This window comes from Elaeis guineensis, chromosome 1, assembly GCF_000442705.2.
Source record: "Elaeis guineensis isolate ETL-2024a chromosome 1, EG11, whole genome shotgun sequence".
NCBI lineage: Eukaryota > Viridiplantae > Streptophyta > Magnoliopsida > Arecales > Arecaceae > Elaeis > Elaeis guineensis.
The window spans coordinates 1,541,572-1,564,547 of record NC_025993.2 but is presented as its reverse complement, the minus strand read 5'-3'; the positions used below and the strand labels follow the sequence as shown (position 1 = coordinate 1,564,547).

Here is a 22,976-nt window from a genome sequence, read left to right as displayed (position 1 = left end):
AGGTTGACTAGATAAAGAATTACAGTAATATCGAGCTAGCAACTGATAGAACCCAGTCGCAAAGGACTCGTGTTTAGCTCGAGCCAAGCCAGGTCAACATTCGATCAAGCGCAGGTCAACAAGCCTCGGCCTGTTTTTGTAACGGGTCGGTTTGTACCCGAAAGTTCCGATTTCATGCCGTCTTTCTTAACGGATCGGATCACGCAAATCCCCAAATTCAACCTGATCCGTTTTGAGACCTCCTAGGTCTCCTTCTCGCCAGATCCGTCAAAACCAAACCCCCCCACAACGGCAGCCGAGATTTCGTTCTGCCGATCGGAACCCAAGTCTCAACTTTTCCAATCCTCCTAACTCTCTGAAAAAAAAAAAAAACATGGAGGTCAGTGTTTTTCTCCCTCTTTCTCTAATTTCTTGGTCTATAAATTCCCGCAATTTATTCATCTTCCCTTTTTTGGGAGAGCAGCCGGTAGGTCTTTCTTCTGCGAGCAGTAAAGATTCGACAAGCTTGGATGTTGGCTCTGAAAGACCCTGTAAGAAATTTTTTCACCCAAGCATGATCTATTTTCTTGGAATGAATCATTGAATATTTTTTTTGTTTGTCTCCCTCTCTCGCCCTTTTTCTTTTTTTTTTTGGGGTAAGAATCACCAGGTAATTTCTAACTCAGGATTTCCTTCGTTAGTTGATCCAGAAAATAATGATGGAATCAAATGTTACACATTTCTATCTGTTATATTTATGGGAGATTTTCCCCAAGAAATTTGAAGCATCTGTCACATTTTCTGCAATGGCCATTATAGTTAGGTGCATTTGTTTTCATGTGAAGGGGAATCTAAATGCCTGATTGGTCCGAATCTGGATCGTGACATGTGATAAATTTCATCACACATAAACCTCAAGGAGTGCCATCCAGATTGTGCAGTGAATTTTCCTTAAAACTACTGCTTATATCCATCTCTGTCAATATAGAGCACTTCTTACTAGAAAGTTGATCTCGAGACACCAAACATATGCAAGCATGAGAAGCACCAGCTTGTTGATCATAATCTTCTCTGTTATTTTGAATCTACAATTCTATTTGTGGCCAAGCGCAATATTTTTGGATCTACAAATGTCTAATTTTCCAGGCAGAAATGCATAGCGGACTGTAATTTGTTGGAAAAACTAGTGGGCGTAATAGTTACAAAAATTCTCAAGAGTCGTACTTCCTCCACATTTGTGGTAGTTAAGGAAAACAACATAAATCAGTTGTATTTAGCATAGGTGATACTGCACGCTTGGTGTTTGGGCACTTTTAACTGATATTTACATGTAGATATGTGTGTTTGCATTCTCACTGTTTGGCATTGTTTTCATTTCCATTTTCTGAAATCATCACAGCCTTAAGCATCTATATCATGTGAACAGGTACCCATATGTGACTGGTACTTCAGTATTAGGTGTGAAATATAAAGATGGAGTTGCCTTGGCTGCTGATTTGGGAGGTCAGTCTATCTGATATTTAACTGCATAGGAACTTTGCCAAGCATAAGATCTGATACTATACAAGTTGATTTCCTTGGATTTATATATTTGAATTTGACCATCATATCCCACAAACTCCTCTAAGTCTTCCATGATATGTTTATGCCTTTGTTAGCATAGTTCAAGAACCTGAATTTCATGGGAAGTGAATAATCCTTTTATACTACGAGTTTCTGACAAATAAGCTCCATATATGATTCATATTTTCAAAAAAGGAGTGTTCACCAGTATACACTATTGGATTGATTTTTCCTGATGCATTATGAAGCATGGACTGGAAGGTGAGATATAGATGACATTAACATGGCAAATTTTGGAAAATAAAAAAGTTACGAAATTGCTGGGATATTGTATTGTATGCATAAGATGTATTCACATCCATATCCATGAACTCTATCACTTAGTTATCATTCAAATGCATAGACTACATTCCATACTTCATAAAGTAACTCAACATTATGAACTCCAGAAGGAACCATTTACCATGTCCATCATTAAAGTGTCAGCATCTATACTTGTATTCAAACTCCTAAGACCCATATGCCGCCTGTCAGATGTTCATTTGGCCACTCACGTGGTCAAGCATGAGGTGAAAAAGATGAATGAGTGCTGGTGAGATAGGGAAAAATGGATGAAGTAGATGGCAAGGAAAAGAAAAGGTTCCAGAAAACAAGAGTTCCTATGAAGAACTAGCATGCTGATATTATTGGAAGTGGTAGAGTCCTGACAAGAGAATCAGTGGACTTTAAGCTGCAGTCACCTACTGTTATCTATATTTCACTCCAACTAGAAAGATCACTACTATACTGACTTCCATCTATATCTTTACCCAGTAAAAAAATCATAGCACATGCATTGCACTTGCAAGGCACCAGTTCCTTCAAAAAAGAAAGCCCTTCAACTCACCCTCTGAGATAACTAGCATCTTGAGCATATTGGGGAGGTATGCAGTACCTTTTTTGGTTTTAAAGAGTAGGATACTTAAAATTAAGTCGGTGGCACATATTCTGGCTATGTCTATCGCAGCATTCGCATCCTATATGTTTTGGTACAAGGTATACAAATCTTACACATTGTCTGAAAGTTAGCATATTGTGTGCGTACTGCAGAGCTTGGACCAGCTCAAATATGATGCAAAGGCTCTGCTTGGTCATATTGTCTGAAAGTTAGCTATGCTCGATAATATGAGGGTTTCCTGTATTTGGAGCAGAAAAAGTGGGCTATGACTTGCTTTCAATTTCATGGACCCTCTTTTAGGGCCTTTGTCCTAATTATAGCTATAAGACCTTTTTGGTCCTACATTTTAATGTAGCTAATGACATGTATGGATTATGTGCACTCGAAGTCTTCTAACTGTGAAATCTCATTGACTAATAATGTTTGATTTTCAACATATCTGCCAAAATGAGACCTACTAAAAGTAAATTAAAATGTGAAACACCTCAAATTAGTTATGCCAGAGAAAAGTTACATAATTACTCAGAAGCAATCACGCCTTATATTTGCAATTCTTCCAACAAAACATAATTCCCACGTATATGTTATTGATACTATCTACATCTCCAAACTAGAGTCTTAGGGGCTTTTTACCTTTTTTTGTTACAGTTATCATAGTCTATACAAAGCAGTTAGGAGAAGAAAATTGGAAAAGACGCAGGACAATGTTTGAGTTGTTATAGCTTCTAGGCAAAAATCAAAACAAAATTAAGGGCCTGAAGAATGACTAAAGAGCTATAGGAGAGAGCACTTGAAAGCAAATGCCCAGAACTAGAGAACTTCTTAAGCCGATTCCAAGCAGAAGAGGAGCAGTAACGGAGAAGAAAGAGAAGGCAATTTTTTTCTTTAAAAGTGATACTGCATTAGGTAATGAGGAAAATTAAAATAGAAGATCAGACATAGAATATGCTCTTTAAATTTAATTGGTTGCACAAATCAAGTGTCTTCTTTATAATCAAGTGTCTTATTCCGAACTGTCATTAATTGCCTGTCATGTATATGATTTTTCATGGTATGTCTCGCAGGATCTTATGGATCTACTTTAAGGTACAAGAGCGTGGAGCGTATAAAAGCTATTGGTAAACATACTCTTCTTGGAGCAAGTGGAGAAATTAGTGATTTTCAAGAGATTTTGCGTTATCTTGATGAGCTTATGTAAGACTTCTTTAAGAGCAAGCTCTCAAAATAAACAAAATATATGATTAAGTGTAAACTGGTTCTGCATCCTTCTGTTTTCCTGACCATCAAGTTCTTTTTGTAGTTTCTGGATGTTCTCTATATTTTTTTTGTTTACTCTTTAACAGCATTTAAGTTGCATCTCTTTTTTTACTAATTACTTCATTCCCCTCTTTCCTCAGCCTGTATGATAACATGTGGGATGATGGGAACTCACTGGGTCCTAAGGAGATTCACAACTATCTGAATCGAGTGATGTATAATAGACGCAACAAATTTAATCCTCTGTGGAACTCACTTGTTATCGGTGGAGTGAAAAATGGGCAAAAATATCTTGGAATGGTATTTTTATATCTTTTTTAGTGTACATCTGTATGTTTCTTCTCAGTTTCCTTCCGGTTAATTTAGAAATGTTGCTATTACTGTATTTACTATGGTGGAAACTGCCCAGGTTGGCATGATTGGTACACATTTTGAGGACAACCATGTTGCTACTGGATTTGGAAATCATCTTGCAAGGCCAATATTTCGTGATGAATGGCGCGAGGACATGACATTTGAAGAAGCTGTTAGGCTGCTGGAAAAGTGCTTGCGTGTACTTTTATATCGTGACAGATCAGCTATCAACAAGTTCCAGGTATGATTGTTTCTTGTGAGCATCTTACTTGATCGTCTTAATATCAGCTGTATCCTTGAAGAGTAGATGGATTGTTCTTGCCATTTTAACCAAACTATACTGGCTTGGAAATTGTTTTATTCAGTCAGAAAGTTGTTTGCTCTAGCTTTATGTTTATCATTTCTAATGTAATGGTTGTTTTTTTGTTCGTTTATTTTATGTGTTGTAATCTTTGTGATTGGATACATTCACAGATGTGGCCCCTCTTTCTTATACAATGACCTCAATTTCACATTTATATATTACCATGGTCCATTGTTAGATTCTATTAGATTACATTATTGTACTTGCAATTTGTTTATTACCATCACTATAAAAATTTCTTTCACAGCACATAACATTGTAATTAACAGTTCCTGTCTAACCTTGAGGAAACCAAACATTATGAATGACTGACGCACTGTTGTCTGGGAATATTTCTATCCAGGTTAAGTGGAATAAGACATATGACCTGGGGCTTAAAAAAAGGAATAAACCAGAATGAATCTATTCAATGGTCTTGTCAGTTTACTTTTATCCATGTCAAGAGTATGAAACAAGTAAAATGTTTTTTTTTGAAAACTCCCTTCTGCCCTTGGCGGGATAATTTGAAATAAAATGGGCAAAGGGTGTTTATACTGGTTTACGCTACATTATCCCCCAAAACATATAGGGTCTGAAAATTTGATGTATCTTGTGATAATTTTCCTAGGACAAATCATTTTTTTGGAGTCTGTTTATCATTTTTAATATTTTAAACTTTGGCACAGTTTAGGCCTAGCGAATTTATGAATCTACCATCGATGGATATCCACATAGCAGCTTTTTTCAAAAAAATCATCTTTAGTGTGTTGTAAAAGAGAAACTAGAGGGTCCTATGGAGGCTCTAGATCTTCAGGCGGACTCTTTTGAAGCTATCGGTACCTTGATGTGTACTGCGTTACCATTTAGGGATAACAAAATGCACCTAAAAGGTGTTATTGGCTATCCCTAAAAATTTCAGCATGGAGGTGGACCATCAAGCTCTTGCTTCTCACATTCCAGCTCAAGTTTAACCTTACTGGGAGTTATCCACTGCATCTGGGGTTCAGTCATCCAAATAAGGCCTAAGTTCATTGCTTATACTAACCACATTCTCTTGGACATGATATGTCCCTCTCAATAGGATGTTCAATCTTATCTTGTACATAGGATGTGATGCATGTGGAAAAATATGGATGGCTGCAGTCGGGGTAAAGGAGAAGTATAATAGAAAATAAATAAGCCACTATAACTAAATGCTCCATCTCTATCTGAATTGATTGACCAATCATCATAACCACTAATAATTTATGAGAGGAGGATAATTTAGATGGACTAAACAAAGAGTCCTCCATGAACAACTGAACATTTTCTCCATGTGCATATCACATGCTCATTGTTAGTTGATTAAAATGCAAGGTGGGAAATGACATAAGTTGAAGGACTTCATATTTAAACTATTAAGCTTTTGTGTGATGTGATGTGCATGTGATTAGCAGAATAGGGGTTTGTGTTATAGGGTTTGGACATATAATATAGGCATATTTTAGCTAGAGTTGTGCAATGGATGCACACTACTTCTCCATATTCTTTTGTGCCTAGAGCTTGGCAGAATCTTTCATCTGTACCATTTTCGGTCTCTCCTTTACTTTAGGAAGAATAGGGTGAATATTTACTTGGACTTTCTTTTATTTCCATCCATAAATAAAATGAATCAGCCTAGATCTGGTACACTTAAACTTCTTTGCTCAGGCAAGAGTTCCAACTGATGATCTGCTAAGATGTCTTTTAATCCACTAAGGGGGTAACAAACCTCGCAAGCTTCTTCTTCTTCTTGATTTACCAGTGGCCATAACCATTAATACTTTATGAGATTTAATGAGGATAATTTAGATGGACTAAACAAAGAGTCCTCCATGAACGACTAGACATTTTCTCCATGTGCATAATATGTGCCCACTGCTAGGTGGTTAAAATGCAAATTAGGGAATGATATAAGTTGAAAAACTTCATATTTTAACTACCAAGCTTTTGTGTGACGGGCATATGGTCAGCAGAATAGGGATTGTGGTATAAGGTTTGGACATATTAGTATAGGCATGTTTTAACTAAAGTTGTGCAATGGATGCACACCATTTCTTCATGGGCTCATCATATAAGCCTCTCCAAAGCAGTTGACTGCATTAAAATATATTAGAAGATAATTAAAATTTATAAGAATAAACTGTGTTTCTAAAGGATGGCTGTCTTGGTTGCCCAGACACCCATCTTAGTGCTTTGTATCATGTTTGAGTAATGTTGCCAAGTTGCTGCTTCTCACTCACTTCATCTAATTGGATATGTCATGGGTCATTTTGGAACTTTGATTTCTGTTTGTGTTTCTTATATTTTGAATTTATTATTTTTGGGCTACCTTGACTTTAAGCACGAGCCTAGCACCTAGAGCACAAGGCGACTCCTTATGTGCCCATCTACTGCCCAGTCTTTTAAAATTTTGAATATAAAAGAATGGTACAATGCTTTGAATTAAATTAGAAGTTAATTAAGATCAAGTAAATAAAGTAAATACTTGCATACTTATTTGAGAATCTATTGTCATGTAACATGGAAAGTAAACCAGTAAATTACAATTTTTTGCCACAATTTATGCATCAATATTAGTTTATCATCCTAAAGTACATGCTCAATAATATATTGTAATGCAACCGGCAACTGCAATAAATGATGATAATTGATATAAGTCGTCAATGAACAATTAATCAAAGACAATGAAAGTATTAAAACATCAATTAGAAAACTAGGCTGAGTCCTCCCCCTGGACAAGCCTAACACTCAAGAACACCATTCCTAATACTTGATCTGCTTGAAAAGATAGTCACCAAGGTTTGGCATACTGGTCGATATCGGTGCATACTGACCAGACCATACTGTGCCAGTACTGAACCGGTACATGGTGTAGAGGGTGTATTGACATTTGATATGCCGAACCAGCCCCTGTACCTATCTTTCTGATGCTATAATAAGATGCTATCGATATGGGGTCCAGTATTGAGAAGGTGGATCTTGATAGTCACAAATCAACAACCATGTCTTGGGTACCTAAGCCCAATTGGGCCACTTGGGAGCTGGCCAGGTGGCTATCAATGTAATATGGGCCACCTAGGCTATTAAACCTTTAGTAGGCAGCTTGGTAAAAAGGAATTATTCTAATGTTGCTTCAGGATCTGTCCGTAATGCATGCTTGTTTGACTTCCCAAATTTACAATACTTAAGGTTGTTCTCACCTTGCAGAAATATAAGTCTTTAGCATGGTGGTCTCCAATTTGACGTCTCTTCTGGAAACACTACGTGCTTAAAGAACACCTCCACAAATCAAATCAATCCGCATGACAGAGACAACCTGTTGTCCTCAGACATGAGTTTACCTTCAATTTACTTGACATGCATCTAAGTACAAGACATTTTTGTTGTGCTTTTCCACTTAAGCCAATGTGCTCTGGTCTGATGAAAGATTTTTTCTTTTGCCATCTATATCCTTATTATTTTTAGGGTGAAATAGATCAATGGCAACAAAATGGCTGCCAGAGGGGAACCTGGTTTATATTATATTGTGAATTATTTTTATAGCTTATTCTCGGTTAACCTTATCAAAGTTGTATTTCATAGTGCCAGTTTGATTATCTTGAGCCTTTTCTCTGGTGCTATCCACAAAAAAGCATATACGAGGATATTTCCTCTTGTGATTTCTTCTATTGGCATGTCCGATATTACTCAATTGTATTTGGAAAATTCAAGAGTTGTTTTTGCACTAATGACCTTGATGTACAAGGAAATACCATTCTTCTAAAGCCCACCATATAATTTTCTTCAGGCCAATGAAAATCATATGCCGATTACTCTTTAAATCCTTCTACCAATTTCATAACCAAGGGAACCTTTGTGGTAATCATACTCCCTCTGATACCAAATAGATTCATGGATATGCTTGTCATCTGTCTTAAGCTGTACCATCCTCTCTTATGGTTTCATGGTGTGGCTTTGCAGTTTCGCGCAATGCCTTTGATCTCAGATAACAGAGGCCACTAGTGCAATCCTGGGTTGTCAAGCATCTTCTTGTCTTCAGAGTCTCATTGTCATATAATAATTTACTGGACCTGTTTCCCCCCATGATTTTCCATAGCCATATGAATAGCATTAAAGTAGACTTATTTCTGAGTGGGAAGTTTTCATTGATGGAACTGTAATGATTTCATTCAATGCGGCTAAATGAACAGGTTGTCTTATACATGGCTGTAGTCCTCAAGATTTTCTCAAAACACTCCATATATTCGGATGCTTTCTCATTGTTAATATACTAATATAATTTATTCTAAATGCAGATTGCAAAGATCACAGATGAAGGGGTGACTATATCTCAACCCTACTCTTTGAAGACCTTTTGGGGGTTCTCTGCCTTCAAAGATCCAACCAAGGGTGCTGAGGGATCATGGTAGACGCTTTATATCATGCGTTTCAGCTAAACTTGAACGTCACATAAAACTGAAGGTGTTGAAAAAGTACTGTACTTCTTAAAGTTGTGCTCCAACTGTTTTCTTTGTGATGGTGAGGGGATATTGAAGATGATGCTGGATATTTACGTTAAGATGGTATGCCCAAAATCATGTCGTTGTGCTTGATCAATTCCAAGCTTATGAGAGGTCAGCAGTGTTGTGATGCTTGAAATGATTTTCAGACTGGTAGTTTGTCCAGAAAGAACCATTTTATTTGCCAGCGAAGGGCGGTAATTTCTTCATACGTTGGCTTACAATTCTTGTGATCATTTTGCATTAAGAACGTCTTCCTTCAATATAATGCTCCACTGGTATGCATGGCGAGCATACCTAGATTTCAGAGACTGCAAAGGGGAAAGCATCTGCACAAGATATTTTGAGAAGAGTGGTTGCGGAAAATTGCAGCTGAAGACTTACATGGTAGCTTTACTCTGTCTGGTTCAGGAGGTTTAATATTTCTTTAAGAATGCATTCTCGATCAGGCCAAGATACTTCTTGAATGCATGTCCCTACCATGAGGCCTCCAATCTGTCTGTCTATAGTTTTGCTTCGTAGCACCCTTTGGAACCCCTCATTTGTTGAACAGCCATCGTCCTTGCGGTTTACCCTCCACCCTATTCTGCCAACCAACTTGATGAGATCACCGATGCAAATAATTCCAATATACCAGGATCGCCTGGTATCATTTTTCTCTTGTATCGAATTTAGAATCGTGGCAAGAAGAGAGCGCAGTTAATGTTAGGTTGGTATCATCAATGTTCCGTATTTTCCATGAAGAGATGTGTTGGAGCTCATCTCATGCAGACCCTCATCACCCTACAGGGGCACGGCACTTCCAATAACATGATTGTGTTTGCACACGGAAAGCAATTGTTAGAATATTTATAGATATATTTTGTTAGCACGTTTGGACCGGTGGCTGCTCTAAAACATTAGCACATGTACATCAAATGGCTTGCATGAGCCACAACCCTCCCATATAATCTATATATTGCAAGGAACATGCAACTCAAACTCCAGAGAACCCTGACCATGAAGCTGGTCCGATATCCATACCAGTTGTTTCTTTTTCCCGAAAAATCCTCGTTGTTTTCGGTTATTTCTGTCCGTCTGTATTTCCTTTATGATTCCCCATTCATTGCCCACGTAACAGCAGTAAACACAGAAGCAAGATCAAACCCCCCATGACCCAGGATAGTGGCATCTCTCATCATATTTATTCTTCTGATGATGGTAGTGATGGCGGCGGTGGTAGTTGTTGTCACGATGATGCCGTTGTTGACGGGTTTTATTTTGGATTGCACGTTTGATTCGTGCGGCAAATGAGCATACCAACCTTGGGGAACTAAGCGGTCAGACGGACCGGCACAACATTCTTTAATAATCATCAACGACTAAAAGACACAATAGTCCTTAAAAACAGCAGTTCACATAATTAATCTTTTTAGATGCGACAATTATTTGAGAGAAACTTAAGTCATGCATTATGTGGATGAACCTGACCTTGCAACACCACCGATTCAAACATTGGTGAGATGCTGAACTTTTAGGGAGCATAATAGCACAAATATCAGAGCCACGTTGCCTAACCAAAGGCCCTTGATCTGAAGATTAGAAATGACCACCTGATCAACATCAGATGGCTATTATGTGAGGACACAGAAGAGTACAGCTGCTCAACTACATGTTATCATGAGATCGAGCGCCGGACGTACATGATACAATCCATTCGGAAACCCCCGGAGGGTTCCAATGCTTCCCTCCACGCTAAGTGTGGCCACCTCCTTCCCTCCAAATTTAAATTCGAACATCTACCCAAGCCCCGATCCAAACTCCTATGAATCGAGAAGAAGGACCGCTACCTTTCACTCGCCAAAACAAGTCATCCCTCTATTGCAGAGATGCAAAACTATCGATCAATTCCTCCCAATCCATGCCGCAATCCTCAAAACTGGGCTGGACCAAGACCCCCTTCTGCTCTTCAAGATCCTTCGGCTTTGCTCCGCCTTCAAGTCCATGGACTACGCCACCCAAATTTTCCACAGAATCGAAATCCCTGATGTCTATCACTACACTGCCCTCATTGGTGGAAAGATTGCTGCCGCCTCTTATCTCGATGCCATCCGGCTTTACGCTCGAATGATTGGCAAGCCCATTGAACCTGACCTAATTGTGATCACTTATATTCTGAAAGCCTGTGGGTTGCAGCTGGCATTGGAAGAAGGAAGACAGGTCCATGGTCAGGTTTTCAAACTGAAGCTTGGTTCTGAGAGGCCTATTCGCATGAAATTAATGGAGTTTTATGGGAAATGTGGGAAGTTTGATGATGCCGGATGGGTTTTTGGTGAAATGCCTGAGAGAGATGCGGTCGCTGCGACCATTTTAATTTCGTGTTACTCCGACCGTGGTTTGATCGAAGAAGCTGAAGCCGTATTTGGCGGAGTGCAAGATAAGGATGCCGTGTGTTGGACTGCAATGATTGATGGGTGTGTTAGGAATGGGAGGGCGAATAGGGCACTGGAATTGTTCAGAGAGATGCAGAGGGAGAATGTCCAACCCAATGAATTTACTGTCGTTTGTGTTCTATCGGCTTGCTCTCAGTTGGGTGCATTGGAGCTTGGAAGATGGGTCCATTCTTATGTGGGCAGGTACAACATCAGACTGAATACTTTTGTAGGCTCCACGCTCATTGATATGTACACAAAGTGTGGAAGTATTGAAGAAGCTCAAGAAGTATTCGGCAAGTTGGCTGAGAAGGATGTGGTCTCTTATAACTCGATGATAGTTGGGCTTGCCATGCATGGGAGGAGCTATGAGGCCGTGGAACTATATCGGCTGATGATTACAAGAGGTCTAAGACCGACTCACATCACCTTTGTTGGTGTTTTAAATGCTTGTAGCCACAGTGGACTTGTGGATATGGGATTTGAGATACTTGAGTCCATGGTAAAGGATTATGGCTTAGAGCCACGAATAGAGCACTATGGTTGTATGGTCGACCTTCTTGGTCGTGTAGGGCGTTTGGAGGAAGCATATGAGTTCATCCAAAGAATGAGCATTGAACCAGATCATGTTATATGGGGGGCTTTGCTTGGTGCATGTAAGATCCATGGAAACTTGACCCTAGGAGAGAAGGTGGCTGGAATTTTGATAGAGAGTGAAGCTGCCGACTCTGGAACTTATGTTCTTCTCTCCAATGTTTATGCCTCATTCGGGAAATGGGAGGAGGCAGTGAGTGCTAGGGGAAAAATGAAGGAGAGGGGTATTCAGAAAGAACCTGGTTGCAGTTCCATTGAAGTGGACAATGAGATCCACGAGTTCCTATTGGGGGATATTAGGCATCCCCAGAGAGAGGAAATTTATCGAAAGCTAGAAGAATTGAATGATGTTCTAAAATTAGAAGGGTATTCTCCTGCTAGAGATGTGGTGTTGCAGGACATTGAGGAAGAGGAGAAGGAATGGGCTTTGGCCATCCATAGTGAGAGGTTGGCTATATGTTATGGCCTTATCTCAACTAAACCAGGAACGACGATACGAGTTGTGAAGAACCTCAGAGTGTGCAGTGATTGCCATTCAATTATCAAGCTCATTTCAAAGGTCAGTAGAAGAAAGATTGTGGTGAGGGATAGAAATCGCTTTCACCATTTTGAAGATGGGTCCTGTTCTTGCAGAGATTATTGGTGAACTCTGATGGAATTCATCCTTGAATGCAAGTCCAGGAGAAAATTCTACTCTGGAGAAGGGAGAAATTTGATTTTCAGTCTAGGCCTCATGCTTTTCGGCTGTAGAGTAGGCATTGTGAAACTCTTTGATATAGGCTGCGAAAGATTGAGTGGATTGATCAGATATGCAAAACCTGTGGAACTGTAATTGAATTTCATTCAAGAACCTTACTGTATGTGATAACAATGTTGTTCATATTTCCACAAATCCGAAGTTGTTCCATTTGCTGTTATATGGGTCATGAAATACTTTTCTCATCAATTGCTTGCACCACGCATGCATATGAAGTATGAGTTACAGTTTCAAACATCCAACTTAACTGATATGCTAGCCTCTTGACAGCATCTGCTTCGCTATGGAAAATTTAGTCAACAGTTACCAGGACATGAGCTTGGTAAATTATTGACTGAATTTCATGGTTGATTATTCAACATTTTAGCCATTCCATCTGATTCAGACATAATCTAACGCAACTTCATTAGCATCCAGATATCCTGGTCGTGCACCTATTGGATGCCTAGGATCTTATAGGTGTTAGGAATACAGTGAACGTGTGGTTGGGAAGTATGACAATTTGGTAGCATGTTCCAGAGCTGTCACTTCTAACTTATATTGATCGCAGAAAGTATTGGAAATACGATTTGAGTTGCATGCAATGAAGAATGAACGAAGTCTGTTAAACTTGGATTTCTAGTTCTGTTTAGCAAATATTATTGGAAATAGCCAAAGATGGTCATCAGGGATTGCCATGATCCTTCCAAGGTTTAATCACAGGCCTCCCCAAAATATCTTGCTATCTTCACTACACAAGTGAAGCAAGTTAGATCTGATGCCTAAATGTGATTCTACAGACAGACAAACCTTATACATATACCTATATATGTATACATGCGTGTGCGTGCGCGCGTGGGCTGTGCGTGCATGATATGTGTGTGTGTGTGTATATAGCCAAGATCCTTATACTGGAACAAACAGGTACAAAATATACAGATGGGCCATCTTTGTCCCGGCAATCCACTCACAACCTCATTTCTGTTATCTGAATACCGTCACCCAAGCACATCACATTCACTGATACAATGATCTTGGCATTTTACTAGTCTATTTTTCTTTGTTGATTAATGAATTTCACAAGCACCCATACCACCATTCAGCAAAAATCCACTAAACAATTGCAACCTCTGCCATGTCTATGAAAAGGCTCAGAAATATGAAAGATATTTCACTAGTAACCATTAAATATTGATTCACCTCCTTCCATTAGAGTGATCCAACACGCCCCACCCCCACCCCCTGACCACCCCAGCCACACCCAGGCGGGTGCAGGAGCACAAAGGCGCATATACAATGCATGCACCCATACCCACCTTGTCTGCATGAATGCAAGCACATAGGGAAAATAAAACAAGAAAAGGAGAAAAAGAAGAGGTTTACTTCTAACTCAGGAAATTTCTGTTACCTTTCCAGCTGGATTATAATACTTCATCTTATCAATTATCAGTTCATCACTATAAGACCCAAATACTAAATACCAGATGACCAATCTTGTACCTAAAAATATTGGTACTGATCACAAGAATATAACCGACCATGTGATATTTATTGAAGCACTCAATGACTCAAAGCACCTAAAAACGAGCTTAAAGAGGTTTAAAGCCTTAATAAGTAGATGATGCAAATCAAGTTACAGGGTTAATATCAGAAGAAAGAGTTTCCTGCATGCCGTCGTGTATACGATGTACAAAATTAAAGTTTATGAGGTCACATTAAATCTCAAGTTTAGTAACTTGTTACTCACTATATATAATCCTGATAGCTCACTATAACCAAAAAAAGGTTAATGAAGACAAAATGAGAATACAAGGAAACAAGCATATACTTTAACTCAAACAATATACACACAAAAGTCCCATGTTTACTCTAATCCGGATATTTTCTCCTGCTCTCTCCTATCTTCTCTCTTTAATTTCTTTTTTTTGCTCATGATAAGACAAGTAAGGGTGATAATGATCATGCCACTGAGGGAATGCCTTGAGGATAGGATGATAAACTATTCACACACACAAAAAGGGACACTGTTGTAATTCAGTTCTCCATCTAAACTGCTGCAGCTGAAAGCTTATCCTCCCACAAATAAACCAAAATTAATCCAGAATCACATTAGCGGGTTCATCTTGCAATCTCAAGATACCTTTAAAATTCATCCCTAGTATACTTCAGATAACAAATCTTGTTACTTCTGAACTCTTTCAGTATTCATTATTCAGAAGTTCAGACTCTTGCATTCTCATCCATGAATCTGCCCTTTATATTGCACGGTACATAAACTTGCTTCCATCCAGGTTTTTATGGTCCTCTTTTCCATCCTTTCTACCTAAAGATGAGATCACACAGTCACCTCAGCTTTGCTGGTTTCTGTCACCCCTAGTCAATCCATCCCAAATAATCAATTAATTGTTCTGTCCCAATGCTAATCATAGGCTTCATTTAGTTCACTTATATACAAGATTTTTGGAAAAAGTACAATTTGAGATAAGCTCAAAGGTTACAAAACAGCGGGCTCAGATATCTACAATTGACATCGATAGTAAAATGAAAGAAAAACAAAATGATTCATAAAATTGATGGTCTTAAACATAAATAACATAATTAAGCTGGTGATAATTACTCAAAGCTTTTCCATAAGATCAATTCAAAAATAGGCCCACTGCATATTGATGAAAAGCTTATACCAATTCAGAAGACAGGAAAGAATTTAAGCAAAATGGACCAACAGGATATTGATCCAAAGAACTTGCAAGGATATGCAACAAAATTTTAATGATTCAAAACTTTTCATGAAAGATTTCACCGCATAAATCTTAATTTATATTTATCGAATCCAGCAACTTCGCTATGGACCAGAAATACAGATTTGAAGCTCTTATGATTCATCCAAATAATGACTAGATAAAGGCATACATGAAAGGTCAAGTTGCCTGGATAGCAAAAACGCAAGAATTATTTTTGCATATAGCTTAATTTGCAGCATGTAACATTTGTCATTCTAGAGAACTTCCAGATTGCTTAAACTAAAAAGATCTGTCATGTAAGATGTCCTAAATCCTAACCCACCTTTAACCTTGGAGGATTCTTTTTCTCCCCTTACATAACAACCTGAATGCTTCATCTAAGAACTGAATTGATTAGTCATAGACCTAATGATAGTTCATATCAAGTAATCAAGGTAACCTACAGCCTGAAAGTTCAGTTGAAAACTGACAAAAAGTCATTGCAGGCAGAGTACTGGACATTCCTCCCCAGCTCAGACCTCAAAGGACCAAATAAAGTGCAGAAAGCTGGATGAAGGATGAAGCAGCATCCCGTTTTATTTTCTTTTCAAACACCTGTTAAATCAATCTTCTGCTAATGCAACGCAATGGACAACAAGAAACTAAACATCCAATACAATTCTTCCCAGATTCCAGTTAACTGTCCAACTGATATTAGATGCTGGTACACCATCAAAATAGTATCAAATTTCTGAAGTCAGAGTCCCAAAAAAACTTGCTCATGGATTGCAACTAAAAAGGAAAAAAATGCATCGCAGATTGAACCACAGGCAAAATCAAAATCAGTTAATTAGAACAGGATACAATAACCTGAGATTCCAGAATTAGTCGAACCACACATCCAACAGAAGCTATAGACTTTCACGAATTTCATCAACATCTTATTAACAAGCAAAAACTGAATATTGTGCTCAGAAAACCCACTAATACTTGTCGACAAAGATGCAACATGATGTAAGCACAAGAATCACAAAACTTGTCACTACAATTGATTCAAGTTCAATTTTATATAAAAAACAATTAAACAAAACTTCCTTGTTTCAGCATTTCCCAACTCCCACCAAGACAAATATCATAGATCTGTTCGGTAACATTTAAACACCAAAATTCATAGAACTCATTAATCCAAATGAGCAACTAAATAATATTTGTTTCAAATATTTCCCTTTCATTTCAGCAATCCCTACCAAAATAATCACGGATAGGAAAAAAATATATACAAGCAGAATAAGGGAGGAAAAATCCATATTTCCAAAAATACCAAACGACTGAAAGGATCAGTGCAGTTGTTCTCAGATAACAAAAGCATATAACAAGATCAATGTTTAACAAAGGTAGCAGTTATCATTATTCTGAATCCAACACAATTAAGTAAAAACCCAACTTTCCATCACAATGGAGCCCTAGGGATCACCAAACCCTCTTCCCCCATTACGGGGTATCCCAAGGCTTGGGCTCGGGGACGGCGACAACCATACCTTGGAGCTCAGGCGCGAGTACGACCTGGCACCCAAGCCTTGCGTGCTTGTTGAGGATCCGGTTCCTGGAAGCCCTCGTGAGCACGTACTTCTCGTCGTACGATGGAGGGGGGAGCTTTTCGAGCCACTCCTGCGCGATGTGGACCTCGCACTCGGCGGAGCAGGCGTCGATCTCCTCCAACCGGTGGGAGGCCGGGTCGATGAGGCCGGCGTTCATCAGGGCGCGGACGAGGGTCTGGCCGGAGAGCCCCACCACCTCGCGCTTCTTCCCGTCGAGATCGATGGCGAAGAGCTTGACGATCCGATCGGCGACCTTGGCGGAGGCGGAGGGCGCGGCGGAGGAGCACGGCCGGGCGACAGATTTGGAAAGGAGGGAGAGGTGGAGAGGGATTCGACGGAGAACGGCGATCGCCATGGGTAGGATTTTGGTTTCGGGGCCTTCGAGCAAGGCGAAGGACGGCTGAAAGGGGATCGGTTTTCTTTGGAAGAACGCTGGTACCCTTGTAACAAAAGAGACATGGCAGGGTAATTGATCAGAGATGTGTTTCCTGACTACGAAAGCACGAAATTTGGATTACGTATTCCAATACGTTAATACGCGCCAACCATGCCCAATTTGATAATTAGTGCTCGGGTTCAACTTTGTTTTGTGTGTGTGTGTGTGTTTCCTCTCTCTCTTATTGTTGGTATTGATAAAGAATTTTTTTGGAGTATTGGCTTCCAACGATAATTTTAGTCCATATGTAGGATATCAATCCAACTCGCCCCGTATGGTATGAATTTTATCCAATTCAATTAAAATCTGAGATAGATATAAATTTAAAAAAAATTATTTGAAGTAAATTTTGATCGAATATTGATAATAGTATATTTTATTTTATATTCGATCCGATATAATATTAATATATATTTTTTAATATTATAAAAATTTTATATTATTTATAACTATTCGATCCGATCCGATATGATGTGGGTACAGAATGGATATGATATGTGATTTTTACTTGGAGACAGGATCGATATAGATGTGACCTGATCATTGACCATTGCCATCTCTGATATCGACATGCTATATATAGAAAAAAAAAAAAAAAGAAATCCATCATTTTAATTTTGACTGACATTTGGGGAAGGATTAGATTATTATCTAATTATGTCACCCTATGTGAGAGAAACAATGAGTGCTTTTGGACATTGGATGGTGCTAGAGGGAAAGCATCCAAGTTATCGAAGCAAATGAGTCAGTAGCACAATAGTAGCTCTTAGTGATAACTTATCATGATATATTGTAAAAACTCATACACAAAAATTCACAATTCACTTTTCATTTTTCATAATAAATTTATAAATAAAAAGTAAAAACATGCAATATTTCTCATTCATTTATCCATTATTATTTTAATCTTCTCCTTGCTTCCCCCTATTTCAATTTTATATAATAAGTATGAATTATTTTGATGTGTGAATCAAAATTGCTACCAATGGACCAATTATCAGACTTTCTGTTTTCTCATAAATTTTAAGATTCTGTCTTGTAGTAGAGAAAAGTAACATGTTATGTAAAATATAATTAGGAGTTTAACAAGAAGTTCCTAATCCGTGATGAGTTGCACACACACACACACACGCACGCACACAAAAAAAAAACGGAAAAAGCATCTACTTCGCTGAAGTTCAAAATCCACAATGAAGAAATTAAAATACTTCAAAACTAAATATCACACATTCTGATGGTTGCCAACATATGCATGATAGGAATGAAAAAATTGATAATTTCCATTGTAATAATATACTAAACAATGATGAAGTGTTTAAATTGAAAATCCATTATATTTGATCATAATCTAATATGTTAAAATAAACATATATCGAAAATAAATAAATTTTCAGATTAACTATTCATCTTTGCACCTATTTGATTATGGATTAGAGACTACCAAATACTGATTTTAATTTTTAAATAATCTTATTGATATACATCATGATTAATATTTTATAATTTTAATTTAGATGTTCTATTATTGATTTTTTTTTTTTAGTATTTATACTCTTCTCTCCAAAAGATCAAAATCATCTCATTGGAAATTATGTATTTTCTGAATAATAAAGTGAGCCTAATTGCGCGGACTTTATGATAAAAATTGAGAATATTTTTTAAATTATTTTCTTATGGGCAAAGTGCACATGTAATCCAAGTTTATTTTTTAAAATCCAAAAACCTAGGTTCGCATTTTGCTTCTATTTTTGGCATGGACCATTCTTCTCAGTCTACCTAGGGATCCTACATTGGCCTCAATTTCGTGACCAATCATCTGTGTGAAGTGTGAATGGCAGCTTCCTATCCAGATCCAGATAGCTGACGCGCACAAAAAGGGTTATCCCTAATCCTTCCTTCACTCCAAATTAAAGCTGCAAATCGGTCGGATTGACCCATGACCCAACCCGACCCAACCTGATCCATTTAGATCTAATCCAATTTGTTTTAAAAGATCCGCAGCACCGGGTTAGATTTTAAAATTGAACATATTCAATTTTTTCTGATCGGATCGGATTTGGATTTACTGAATTCAGATCCAACCCGATCTGAATTCAGTATTGGATCCAATATGTAAACCATAGAGCAAATATACAGTTGGAATAGCATGTCATTCACCTATACAGTTTGTATTTTAAAGTTTATAATCTAATCTAAAGACTATTTATTTAAACCATTGTACAGAAAGAAAATGCCACATCTTAAAAAGAGAGATCATTTGTCCCAAAATCAAATGCTAAAGAAACGGTTGACCCTATGGAAGAAACCATGAAAAGTATGGTTCATGTATCTACCAAAAGTTGCAAATAGGGAAGTTGCTTAATATTATCTGAAACTACATTCTAAAGAATAGAGAGTTCTTTTTCCGATTCGTTGAATTTGAAAAGATGTTGTTGGGTGGATGTCAGGCCAGGACACCACCTCTCAAGATTCTTTCAGTACTACGCGATGCAGCAGGAAGAAAGAAGAAACAAAACAAAAGAAAAAACAATCAAAATACGTGGATCAGCCACAAAAGAGCTCGCTTCCACGGGGCATGCAAACTTCACTATGAAAAAAAAATTTTACAAGAGGAGGCCTCACCCTCAATCCTTGTACACCCAATTCTCTCTCATCTGAAGTTCCCCTCACAAAAGCTCTCTCTCTCTTGGAGACCCCCCTGAACCCCTGAAGAACCTGGCGACCGCTGTCTAGGAGCCTCCTGCTCCTTCATGCTCTCACAGCAGCCTCTCTCTCTCTCCTCTGGTTCGTACAGCAGCGAGAAAACCCAACCACTCCTCTCTGTTTCACGATCAGGGCTTTTATAGACCTTAATCATGACTTAAATGATGATTAGGACTCCTTAATCAACCCAAATCACGTCCCAGGCCATCCGATTAAGACCGGAAGCCACCTGGGCCCTCCGATCGCGCTCCGGTCCACGGAATAGTGCTATGGACCGTGAGAAATGCGTGGAAAATGCCCACACGGTCCACAGGCCCCGTCGTGGACCGCCCGGTCCATGGTGGACCGGGGTAAAGGGGCCGCGGGCCTGAGTCGCGCGTCCCGCGTGGGCCTGGGCCTGGGCCTGGGTGGCGCATCCCGCGCGCCGCCGCCTGCGGCCGCGTCGCTGCCGCCCGCCGCCGGTCGCCGGCGGTCCTCCGCCGCCTCGATTCTCATGCCGACTTCAAAAGCTCGTATCTCCTCCATCCGAGCTCCGTTTCAGGTGATCTTGATCTCGTTGGACTCCATTTTTCATCGTGAACCTCGCTGTGGGCTCAATGTGGACTGAATCTCAAGGTATCAAATCCTAACAATCTCCACCTCGACTCGATATTCGGCCTCCTCCAAACTCCGAGAGCTTCTGAATCTCCACGCCCCATGCCCTAGGGCAATCGCCTGCTGATCATGGATGGGCAAACATGGGAGTCGAGCCAGGCTGCTCGATCCCATCTCCGTCGTATGCTGTGCTCCTCCTGACCTAAGACCTGCTCGGGGCATCATCCTGCGGTAATAGGAATCTCATCTTGCGACGTCGCCTCTCATCCTCCCGAGTCTCCTGTCTCGTGCCCGATCCACCTCCTGGAGCTCCACCTCGTTCTGGGCTCCGCCTGGCTCCCGAAGCTCCACCTCGCACTGGACTCCCTGCCAGGTAATAATGTCCTCTGCTCCCCTTCTTCCCCTCCAGCACAATCCTATCGCCGCGTAGCACCCTTAGGATTCCTCCACCAGCTACCGTCCTGTAGCCTCTCGAATCCAGTCTGCTAAGTGAGATAAGATTCCGCCTGAAATCGGATATGTATCGAACCTCCCCCAATCTCCTCACTGCACCGTCATGTGTCCTCCAGCTGACCGTCCCAATACCTCTGATCGCATAGCTCGATCCATCCGGCAGATATACAGTGCCCTCACTGTTCTCCAGGGAGTCAAACTGCTCCTCTCTGCAACACACATGATAGGGGCATGCAGAATCTAATATCCACTGCTGGGAAGAAGTAGATACCTCGTCAGATATCTCCAGGACATCTCCATCTGAATCGCTGTCGGCCGTCGCTACAGCAGCCACCGTCTGATTTTTCAGTTGAGGGCAATCTCTGGCTAGATGCCCCAACTCCTCACACCGGTAACACTTGGTTTTGCTCAAGTCCCTCCTGGACTTAGACCGTCCTCGTTGCGATCTCCTGTCGCTCCGTCTACCGCCTCCTGCTCCAACAGAAGCCACCAAAGTTGAGCTACCGCCACCAGAGCTCGAAGCTGGGTTCTCCCTCCTGAGAACCTCGTTCTGGAGTATCGCCGCGGTGACCTCGTCCATCTTGATAGTGCTTTTCCCCACTAGAAGAGCAGTCACCAAGGACTCATACGAAGGAGGAAGCGATGCCAGCAAAACCAGCGCCCTGGTATTCTCCTCAACATTCTCACCAACGCTGAGGAGGTCGATGAGGATCTTTTGGAAGTGGATTAAATGCTCCTGCACGCTCTGTCCCTCAGTCATCCACAGTTGGTAAAACTGCCTCCAGAGGAAAAGAGTGTTGGTGAGAGACTTCGTCATGTACAACTCCTCGAGCTTCGACCATAGCACCGTCGGAGAAGTCTCGCTCAGCACATGGATCACCACCTCATCCGTCAGGTACATGCGGATGGTACTCACCGCCTGCATCTGTAGCCGTTTCCAATCCCGCATCTCCATGGTGGTCGGCTTCTCATCGCACAAGAGAGCATCGATCAACCCCTGTTGGATGAGCACGTCCTTCACCCTTGTCTGCCACAAGGAGAAATTGCTCTTACCATCGAACTTGTTGATCTCCATCTTGATTGTTCCTGTTTTCTCCATCTTCAGTCTTGCTCACCACCACTGCAATCTGCGTCCTTGTACCGCCTTGCTCTGATACCACTTGTTGGGTGGATGTCTGGCCAGGACACCACCTCCCAAGATCCTTTCAGTACCATGCGATGCAGCAGGAAGAAAGAAGAAACAAAACAAAAGAAAAAATAATCAAAATACGTGGATCAGCCACAAAAGGGCTCGCCTCCACGGGGCATGCAAACTTCACTATGAAAAAGAAATTTTACAAGAGGAGACCTCACCCTTAACCCTTGTACACCCAATTCTCTCTCATCTGAAGTTCCCCTCACAAAAGCTCTCTCTCTCTCTTGGAGACCCCCTGAACCCCTGAAGAACCTAGCGACCGCTGTCCAGGAGCCTCCTACTCCTTCACGCTCTCACAGCAGCCTCACGCCTCTCTCTCTCTCCTCTGGTTCGTACGGCGGTGAGAAAACCCAACCACTCCTCTCTGTTTCACGATCAGGGCTTTTATAGACCTTAATCATGACTTAGATGATGATTAGAACTCCTTAATCAACCCAAATCACGTCCCAGGCCGTCCGATCAAGACCGGAAGCCACCTGGACCCTCCGATCACGCTCCGGTCCATGAAATAGTATCGTGGACCGTGAGAAACGTGTGGGAAACGCCCATGCGGTCCACAGGCCCCGCCGTGGACCGCCCGATC

General features: G+C 40.2%; 3 protein-coding genes across 3 annotated transcripts in view; 2 read left to right on the top strand and 1 right to left on the bottom strand.

The window, feature by feature from the left end:
- The first annotated feature begins 281 nt into the window (after positions 1-281).
- On the top strand, positions 282-9,050 carry LOC105035389 (proteasome subunit beta type-4). Its single transcript, XM_073251332.1, has 7 exons — positions 282-379; positions 464-525; positions 1,400-1,482; positions 3,544-3,673; positions 3,877-4,036; positions 4,146-4,331; positions 8,750-9,050. Exons 1-7 carry the CDS (start codon positions 374-376, stop codon positions 8,861-8,863), a joined length of 741 nt encoding a protein of 246 aa, XP_073107433.1. The 5' UTR covers positions 282-373; the 3' UTR covers positions 8,864-9,050.
- Positions 9,051-10,573: 1,523 nt separating this feature from the next.
- On the top strand, positions 10,574-12,850 carry LOC105035398 (putative pentatricopeptide repeat-containing protein At5g59200, chloroplastic). Its single transcript, XM_010910947.4, has one exon. The coding sequence runs from the start codon at positions 10,673-10,675 to the stop codon at positions 12,602-12,604; it is 1,932 nt and encodes a 643-aa protein (XP_010909249.2). The 5' UTR covers positions 10,574-10,672; the 3' UTR covers positions 12,605-12,850.
- Positions 12,851-16,702: 3,852 nt separating this feature from the next.
- The window catches only part of LOC105035407 (uncharacterized), a 14,378-nt gene continuing 8,104 nt past the window's right edge, over positions 16,703-22,976 (bottom strand). Inside the window, exon 2 of the mRNA XM_010910959.3 lies at positions 16,703-17,452. Coding sequence (XP_010909261.1) covers positions 16,906-17,452 — 547 coding nt within the window. The 3' untranslated portion in view covers positions 16,703-16,905. The remainder of the gene's footprint in view (positions 17,453-22,976) is intronic.